The 9,753-nt window shown below is 50.8% G+C and overlaps 1 protein-coding gene across 1 annotated transcript; it reads left to right on the top strand.

Annotated features, from left to right (window-relative positions):
* The first annotated feature begins 557 nt into the window (after positions 1 to 557).
* LOC100902089 (membralin) lies at positions 558 to 9,301 on the top strand. Its single transcript, XM_003747893.2, has 12 exons — positions 558 to 769; positions 1,342 to 1,433; positions 1,938 to 2,163; positions 2,406 to 2,617; positions 2,729 to 2,867; positions 3,050 to 3,275; positions 3,411 to 3,634; positions 3,865 to 3,922; positions 7,087 to 7,303; positions 7,905 to 8,004; positions 8,107 to 8,478; positions 8,562 to 9,301. Exons 3-12 carry the CDS (start codon positions 1,948 to 1,950, stop codon positions 8,610 to 8,612), a joined length of 1,815 nt encoding a protein of 604 aa, XP_003747941.1. The 5' UTR covers positions 558 to 769; positions 1,342 to 1,433; positions 1,938 to 1,947; the 3' UTR covers positions 8,613 to 9,301.
* Positions 9,302 to 9,753: the final 452 nt, after the last annotated feature.

The raw sequence follows: 9,753 nt of genomic DNA, 5'->3' as shown, positions 1-9,753 counted from the left end.
TCTTATGGCTGCCGTGTCGTCTTTCGAAGGATTTAAGTGCATCTGCCGGGATAAAGGATTCCATCAAGTGTAATCGACCGAAGGGCTATCCAGCAGATCGACAGACTCACTTCTTGACTGACTGACTCCTTGACTGTCTCTCGTCTCTCCGTCGGTCGGTCGGTCGGTCTCTCTTCCTACCTCACGACAATTGTTGAGAACAGACAGTTTCTCAAAGTGCTCGTAGATCTGACAGTCTGTGAGCTTCTTGATCATCCGGTCGTCCATCCATCTGTCTCCCTGACAATCCGCGTATCTCTATCCGAGAAACTGAGCAAACGAACGGGATTGACGTGTTATTCGTTCTAGTGTGATGTGGAATCGACCCCCGCACCGAATAGCTGCGGCGGGAGGACATAAGCTGTCAATACTGGCGCTGCAATTGTCGTCGTCGCTCAGTGCTCCGTCGTGTACTCCGATATGTGCCAGAAACGGGCTGTGAAACAGGTGTCCTGGGACACTCCTCTGTCGAAAACAATTGAATTCGACCCATCGTCAGCTCCTTTCTGCGGTCACGAGTACCTGGTAGCGGCGGGCTGGAGAGTGGCACTGGTTCTAGTGGCGGCCGTCGGCTACCTCATGTGGTTATCAAAGAACCTCAAATAGACGGAATTCCGCTATATCTCGACGATAACATAGAGCATAGCGACGTCGACGACAAGGAATAAAAGCGGAGGAGGCGGAGGAAGGCCCTGCGGAGTCCATCAGAGAGTATCGGCTCTCGATAATCGTGAGTGAATGAGTGAGTGACCGTTTCGCATGCAGTCGTCCACATGGTGAATTCATTTCTATGTCCTAGCATCGTCCGGCCTGATTCGTCCGTTCGGCAGAGGCAGAGAGAAATGAGCCTGGAAACTGATTATCGGGTAGTCACCTGCCCTCTGTTCCCCCTGTCCCATAATAGAATGCGCGGAGCTCGTCGGTCTGCCGCACACCCCGGTGTCCTGAATTCCTGTCTGATTCATATTCTTGCAGGTTCAAAGTGCATACATTTATAGCTAGTTTACTGGCTAATCCTTCACTTTTCCGTCCTCACTTTTGTACATTCTATTTCCTCTTCGCGAACCGGCATTAGCAGCATCACGAAGATGCCAAGAATTTATGCTCCCATTCCATTTGAAAAATAGATCCAATCGAGTTACCGCTGGTATTCGCTTTTCGCCGACAATGATCCCTCGTAATTCGCACCAGCAACGCATGCTCGACTGTGGAATGCCTGAGACGCTGAAAAGTGCGAGGTTTCTCTTTCACTCGAGAAGATCGATTCGATTTCAAGGGAATGACCCGAGCAATCTTTTTCAGGAAGTTCGGCGGATCGAAGAGAGGCTTCAGATGGTTTCTGTCTGATCGCGGCTAGAGAATTCTCGATTCCGAAGACGACAGCTGACCCATCCGTGAGTGTTTTGCACCATCCATACAATGTTCAGGAACAGGCTTGAGTTTGAAGCGTCCTCTTCCCACTCGGCTCGTTCAGCTGAGTTTACGCAAGTCCCGAGAGCAGATCGGCGGATCATGGACTCGATCAAGGCTCTTGGATTCAATTCGCAATGAGCCATTCGCTCGCTCGCTAGAAATTTATACTCTCGGCTGTTAATTCTAAGTATGCCTGCGCACAGCCTCTAGGAATTCCGCTGATTTATAAGAAGATCTCGCATGCAAAGGTCACGATCGCCGCATTTCGAAACGCATTCAAGTCCGAGAATCGTACAGTGTAATGGGTGAGGGGACCCTCATTCACAGATTCACAGTGACATATTCAACATACAGAGCGACAGCGAGACGAAACGATTGATCCTGAGCAGCCAATCAGTCCGGCAGTCCAAGTTGTTTTCTCGACGAAGAAGTCGATATCGACTCTCAAATAATTCTGTCCGTCCGGATGGACATCTCCGTTACAGAATTGCCAAGATGAGTGGCAATACTCAAGATGGTCGGCGTCAGCAGCAACAGCAGCAGCAGAGCATACTGCACATGCTGCACTTTCAGTACAACTACAATGCATCGACTGTACTGACAGTCCGGGACAGGTTCTGCCATGCGATCTTCGTCAAACTGAGCCAATGTTACTGTCGCGAAGTGCCGCACAGAGCCAGAATGGCTATCGAATATAGTTTATTATTCTTGGTGAGTTGAAATCCCTCTGAGAGGATCTCTGGAATCACAATTTGATTTCTCTCCCGCGCTTGAGACCTTAGAACAATTTCTAGATTTTCTGAATTTTCCTGCACTCGTTCTGCGTCTCCCGATTCACCCGCTCCGACCCAAACCCCCAATGGACTCGATTCGGGTCGCTGGTCCGCCCCATGCGCGAAGTCACTCGACCCCGTGACGGGATATCGAGCTTTATATCGAGCATCGTTTTCCAGGCTCTCCTCTGCTTCGCCACTCTGACTTATATGCATGTAGCATTCGTGAAAAGCCCCATCGTGTGTCTGGATCACATCAGTCATCAATGGCCTCATGACGGAATTCTCCGGGTAGAAGTCCTTCAGGGGGCCGCGGAAGAGCCGCATACTCTAGAGAGAAGTTATCTCAAAGAGCTCGCTGTACAGCATAATCTCGGTTTAAGTCATTTCAAGTGAGTAATATCGAGGGCGGAGATAGCACCTATGACCCAACGCTCACTCATATGTCCCGGAAAACTCGTCTAATTGTGAGAATGATAAAATGTATTTTCTTACTTCCGCAGATTATCGGAGGTCGAGAATATCATGCACGAGAAGAAGTCAGAAGATTATCTGTTTTCATTCAGTAAAGCGATCAAGAGTGCCATCTCCGGGGAGGAGCGGACCACAAAAAAACAGCCCTCAAACCCCTCGATACCTCGAGTGAGTTCTTCTCGGAAATCCCAGCGAGATGAGCTGAATTTCCGAAACCAATTGTACAGTGGAATGTGTTGTAGTAGGATGTATGGTGTTTGCTTCATAGAATACTATCGGCGGAACCCGCACACACAGAATGCCTGGCGGCGCAGGCATAGGAATGAGAACTCAATTCTTGTGTGTTTCAGGATTTGATCGGTCTCGGAAATCGCTCGGTTCTCCTTGGATCCCTGAAAGGGAACTTCTCGGAAGAGACCGAAATGCGGATGACGTTCGTCGAATTCGAGAAATACCGTCGAGTGGTATGGCCGTCGAAAGAAACAATTGTAGAATACAGTTTAGATTACGGAATGCTGAGATTGACTCCAGCCGCTCGCAATCGTCTCAAGGTTCCTGTGCATCTCGTGACCCTGAGTGAGTACCTCTCAGAAAGACGTCTCATGCAAAGGAGAGAAACTCGACCGCGTTCATCATCGGATCGCAATTCGTCATCGATGGGATGATCCTGAAACTACTGCAGCTCGGAGTTTATGCCCTCCCGTTTTACAGGACCCGAGGTGAATCAGTGTTTCGGGGATGCGCTTTCGCGATTTTTGCTGCGCAACCTCGTGGGCTACAACGATTTGCTGATGGGATCGGTGAAGAGACTGGCCGAAAAAGAAAATAATAAAGGCTACGTCAAGAACGCTATTACTGGAGAGCACTTCCGATTCGTCTCCATGGGAACGACGCACACGAGCTACATCACAGCTGCTGTAGTCATGCTTGTTTTTGTGAGTAGACTCCACTGTTCTACGCAAGCGTCCGTTGATCATCAGATCGAGATCAACGACCACAACAATACCGCCTGAAGGCCATGGCGCCGTCTCGAGAATTCTCCACGGCGAAAAGAGCGTGGATCTTCCTCCGAAGAGAACGAGCGCTCGCCATTCTGAGGGGTGGATTCAAAATTATTCGAAGATGATAGGTTAGAATCGAAAATTGATTCTTTTGTTGTTTTCAGACACTTTCGATATCGATGCTCATGCGATACACACACCACCAGATATTCGCATTAATCGGTGAGTATTCAGCCCAGAGCTGTATACGCCCCTGGTCTATTGAACCCCATCGACGTCAATTGCTTCCAAAGGAATTAGCTGATTTCGCGTTCTGTGCGCATTGAAGGCCTGAATATTCAAGTTGCGTTCCTCTGTCTCGACGGTTAGACTGCCAACTTGGCTTTTAGAGTGAAGTGAGTGAAAGAGTGTCTCCGCATCTAGCGCAGAGCGTAGATATATACATCTATCTGTGCGTCCGCGCTCTCGCACGCTTCGGTGCTCGCACGTAGACACAAGAACGAGTGATCCAAGAAGGGATGTGAAAACTTGCGATGGCGACCAAGCGGACGAGGAGGAATTAGCACTCGTCGTTAGCACGCGGACCACGTCTCTGGCAATTTGTTGTTCACCCTCACGTGACTGTATTAATATCAGAGCCCCTCTGAACCCTTGTGACAGGCGGTGGCTCGATAAGATTCGGTAGTTCTCCACCCGGCTCGGAGCCGGCTTCGGCGAGTAAATCTCAGAAGTCCAACAAACGGATAATCTGGCGTCCGTCAGGATTAGGCTCTATCCGCTTGACCATGCGCATTAGGAAGGTCAGTGGGCGGCCATTGGCGAGGATGGGTGGGACCACGCGTCAGTTGATCAATGTTTCTGTCACCCGGAGGATGATCTGAGAGTGGAAGTGGGGTATAGGGTGTAGCAGCTCGATACCGGTTCATTCGCTTCCGTCATACATTTTCCAAGGGATACATATAGGTTATAGGGGTAGTCCCCGATTCATCGAGATTCCGTTCGGCGTGCATTGTATCCGTGCATTCCTCACCGCTCGTTCAAGGGCTCCGGCATGGTCGTGAGCAAGCAGTGTGGGGAAGTGCTGCGATTACTAACGAGGAGACCACAAGCTATTTGTTTTGCTTCAACCTCCGCTGTCAGTTGCCGAGTGAGTGTCAACTACATCGACGAGGCGGGTCAACACGCTCGGGTGGGGTTTTTTTCGTCGCCGCCGCAAGCTCTGTCTCGGTGTTGATATTGATCCGGGACCGTATCAGCGTCGTGGTCACCTCCTAAGAGACTTTGCCCGATTGCCTCGGATTGGAGAAAAAAATCCAATTAAGAGCGGACCGAGACTTGTGATGAGAAACTCTCGCGGACTACTATATGGCGCTTGCCGATAGGCGGCGGCTTCGATGATGTGTCTTCTGTCGCCACCGGATGTCATCTTAATGAGGGCAAGACACAAGGCAATATCCGCTTCTTGCAGCCAAGCGCGCAGTCGAATCAAGTGATCGGATCTCAACAAGGCTGTAGCATGAAGCTGTTTCTTGGCGGTTTTTCGTCCGGCTACAGAGTGGTCTCTCTTATACCGGACAACATCCTTCTACATAAGAAACTTCTTCCATTCGGATGGTGATATCTGTCCGATCGAATGTCGCTAGATTTAACGACGAGTGCTGGGGACTCAAGCGTACCAACGAGGCAATGGCGCATCACTCTGATTTGTTTTTTCCTCATGCGCTCGCTTATCAGATGGATTTTCCAGAATATGAGCCGACGAGGAAACCGTCGATTCGCAATCCATTCTTCGGCTCTGCTGCATTCCGTCGTTTCGGCAATGGTTTCAGAGAAGATGTTCGATAGCGGTCGGATCAGCAAGCGATGTAGACATGGATGGGGGATCCACACTATCGTATGATGGTGGATGGAATCGGCGGGCGATGCGAAGTTCGCAGATGGCTGGGATTGGGCGGAGATCGTGGTAGGAGAGATAAGAGACGGAGAACGAACTTGAGAGCAGAGTGATCTCGCTCGGAAAAAACATCGAGGATTTGTGCTTTCGCTTTTAATTGACTAATGACTCAGCATAATCGTTCTCGTCCAGACGCCGGGGTGGGTCGTCGCAGCCACGTTGTGCTACTCGAGTTCTCCTTCTCGACCTATAATCGTCGCTCATCCATCGCGTTCGCTTCAAGCCGAGAGCGAGGAAAACTTCTGCCTCCGCTTCTTGTTCTCCGTCCTGTCCGAGCTCTGCGTGGTCGAACGTGATTCGTCCTTTGACGTATGAGATTATCGCGTTCCAACTCGAGAGAATCCGCGTTTCCGAATTCGGATAGAAGCTTCCAGTCGAATGGCACGACTAGCCCGGTGTCACCTGTTCGCGGCGTTCGGGAAGGGTAAAATGGAGGGAGATCGGTTGACTCGAAAACCTCTGCGGTGAATCTCGGGAGGCTTCGATCACCTTCCCGTCACATTCGACCAATATGCTCGAAAAGATCCGTTCGCAAGCTGCTCTGACCTGGGCGCGACCATGGCCCAGCCGAATGTCTCACGACGGTGCGATTTCGGGGCAAATTCTTGGACGGAAGGATTATGGGAGATGCTGAAATGAGGAAGTCAGGCCTTTCGTTGTTCAAGTTGCTGTTGTTGATTCTTTCGGGTCTGTGACCGAACGCGCGCCCGCCCGCTGTTCGCCGTAATCTTTTGGGGCAAGAATTAGGCCGAGCGGCCGGTCGGGTGGGCGGGCGTTCGCTCCGCCGGCCGGACCGACGGTCCGGGGCAGGGGGTTGTTGGGCCGACTGTTTTTAATCAAGTCGGGATTAGCGACAGTCGGCCAGCATATGGGCAGTGGCTAGGGTCGTACTGTTGGAGGTCGGTGGCGGTGATGGTTGTCGCAGTGGACAGCGTCGAAGCAGCGAAAGCAACGGCACCAGCCAGTCATCTAACCCGCCAGCGAACCAGCCTTGGCTGCTCGCTTGTAATAATAGGCTTTTGTTCATTCAAGCCCGATTGTTCCCCTCTGTTCTTGGTCGCGTTTGCCGGTCGCATAGACCCCTCCCTCATGCATCCCCATCTGTCACCCCCTCCGCGACGAGGGGGATATACGCAGCCCCTCGCTGGTTGTTTCCGATCGAAATGAGCTCAATAAAGAGCATGCTTAAGGCTTCATTGATTGTGCTGCTTCGTTTCTTTCGCTGCTATCTGGTTGAACATCTTCAGCCGAGAGCCTAGAGCGAGTTTGGTCGACTAAGTCGACGGGGCACGATTGCGCGCATCGAGGAAATCGTCAGCGCCCATCCACATTTGAGCTCTCGCTCTCGACTTCAGGCCGTTCCGGCATCACCAGGGTATGATGAATCAAAACCAGATCGTCGAGATGATAAATCGTTCGTTTTTCGTTCCAGTTGACGTGCTGCACCTCTTGGAATTCAATTCCGGTCGAAGTTTCCGCACGGCGCCGCTTTTCACCGTCATTCTCGCGCTCGTCGGCATGGAGGCAATCATGAGTGAATTCTTCAATGACTCGACGATTGCGTTCGGCATAATTTTTATTGTCTGGTTGGCCGATCATTACGACGCTGTCTGCTGCCACACTTCCATCTCGAAGAAACACTGGCCAAGGTGAGAACCATGAGCGGTGATACGCATCGCAGTCTTCTGTCCGACAGCGGGGAATTTTACAGGAAAACGCGCAAGAACCTGATATTTCTCGGTCAACAAAAGCCTCAATCTATTCTCGGTTCGTCTCTGTGTCGATATCTGGTATCGATGATAACTCGATTCAAATCAGCGAGATAAGCTCACAAAGAGAACCAAGGAGCCAAGATAGTCGTCCTCTTTTGGGACATCTCAAAGGGCCCCAGGACAGCTGAGCTTAAACAATAATTTGAAATGACACGGGCTGCGGCGGAATGGCGGGACCAGTGCGCTCTACGAGGCTCTCATCGGTTCCCCCGAATAGCATAGATTCTCTTTTTGAGGACTTTTTGAGCGACCAAAAAAAAGAAGAGATTTTCTGTGACATGGGGAGTGTCAACTTGTTGCGGGGAATTTCAATACATATTTTGCATACGGCGCTCGTAGCTCACTCCGGAATGCTGTGTAGTCGTAATCCATCTCAGGACCGCCCGAGTGAAGGGCTGGGCGCTTCTGCTAGTCGCTGTTCTCGACGGACCTCCGCGTGCATCGTGTTCGTAACGCAGATGAATATGATATCTTTCAGATTTTTCTACCTGTATCATTTCGCCTTCTACGCTTACGACTACCGCTTCAACGGTCAATTCAGCGGCCTGGCTCTCCTCACTTCGCTTTTCTTCATCATGGTGAGTCTGGAGTCCTCGCTTCTTGAGGGCCTCAGGTTTTTCGGATGGATCAAGCGATCTTCGTCCCGAAGAAGATTCAAACATCTAGATTTCTCCCCGCAGCATTCGATGGTTTACTTCTACCATCGCTTCGAGATGCCGGCGATCGTTCGTGTCGAAGACCTCAATCCGAATGCTATGGAGACACGAGCCGACAACAACAACCAGACGGTCGATGGAGGGCTCCAGACGGCAACGACTCCTCCGTCTACCCAGTTTGTCATTTCGGCTCGGGTCACCGTCACGAGACGAGTGGAAACATCTCCGGTTACCGGCGACCGGAACCACGAAGTGTCGGATCTGAATCGTCGGAATCCTGAATCCCGAATTTCAGACGATGAAGGTGTCGACAGCAGTCGCAATACGCCTGAGCACAGAAGTCCGCAGGGAGAGAACAACCGCACGAGGAAATTGTCTTCTTGTAGCAGTACTCAGGTAAGTACGACTGATCGTTTCTTTGGCGTTTCTCATCCCCGACGAGGACTAGGTTCCCTGAAATTCATCTCCTCCCTCCGCAGGCTTCTTCGTGCGGCTGTTGCAGTTCGAACGACTTGAGCGATCACGAGTGAAATCGCTCCTGTCAAGTCTCCGTGCTCTGCGTTCGGAGCTACTGCTGGTTGGAAAGCTTTTGTACAAAATGTTCTGTTATACTGATTGACCTCTGAGAGAATAGGTGTTCTATCTATTTATTCTAGTTAGCTTCCCGGTGGATACATAATGTAGTATACCACGACCGAGGAAAGGGTCGGGATCGTAGTGAGCTAGGCAGTCTTGAGTAAAATATAGTCAGTCTACTGCCGAGAGCGGTGACTCGAGTCCGGTGTCTGGGACAGCTCGACCTCGAGCATACGGAAGCCTGATGCGAGAGACTTTATTTCTCCCGGATATCGACCGGTAAAGGAAGAGGTGAATTTCGGTTTGACCCATACTGCTGGGGTCGTCGTGTTCAATGGGGTAGTTCAACCCCGCCTCGAATCAACAAGGAGCAGGCTTGAGGTTCTAGAATCCGTCTCTGTGTAACTGAGCCGCTCTTCTCCGTCTCGCAGATTATGCGAAAAGCGCTCCTTTCTGGAATGTATATTTTCCGGCGCGCTACACCGGCAGCAGCTGTCGCGGGCTCTGTGATGTTTTGTACGGCGAATGAAATAGATAGTGTGGAATCTTGTACCAAAACCTAAAACTGTTTGAGCTTGAGGAATTAACAAAGTCGGATACTGGATTCTAAATTGAGGGAGATTAGGAAAGGAAATAAATTCAAAGCGTTCGGAAACGACTAATGATTGTTCTCTTTGACTCCGGGATAGAATGCGCCGCAGGTTTATCGCAGGGCGTCGAGTTTTCCTTCTCTATTCGAGGAAGGCGTCGCTAGCGGAACAGAAGCACATTTATGGGATAGAGAATCGCTCGGTGACCCGCAAAGATGGTCGAGAGGACCCGGTTCGCGAAACAACGAGTCCTCCCGAAGGTGTTGAGGAGCTCCGTGGAGGAACTCGACTCTCGGGAGGGATCTGTCGGGAGCTCAAATGATTACAGCGGCGACCCTGACTGTGCTGGAGCGAATCAATCGTTCGTGTGGCTCCCGGAGACTCTCATTCCTTCCATTCGAGAATATGGGAAATACTTGTCCATGACAATCTGAAACATTAGACAGCGGAACAATAGAACGACGTGCGCTACTTCGAGGGACACGTAATCCGGAGCACTCGACTA

This window comes from Galendromus occidentalis, unplaced genomic scaffold (assembly GCF_000255335.2).
Source record: "Galendromus occidentalis unplaced genomic scaffold, Mocc_1.1 scf7180000077526, whole genome shotgun sequence".
NCBI lineage: Eukaryota > Metazoa > Arthropoda > Arachnida > Mesostigmata > Phytoseiidae > Galendromus > Galendromus occidentalis.
Note: the sequence above shows the minus strand (reverse complement) of the source record. Positions and strands in the feature narration are given on the sequence as shown.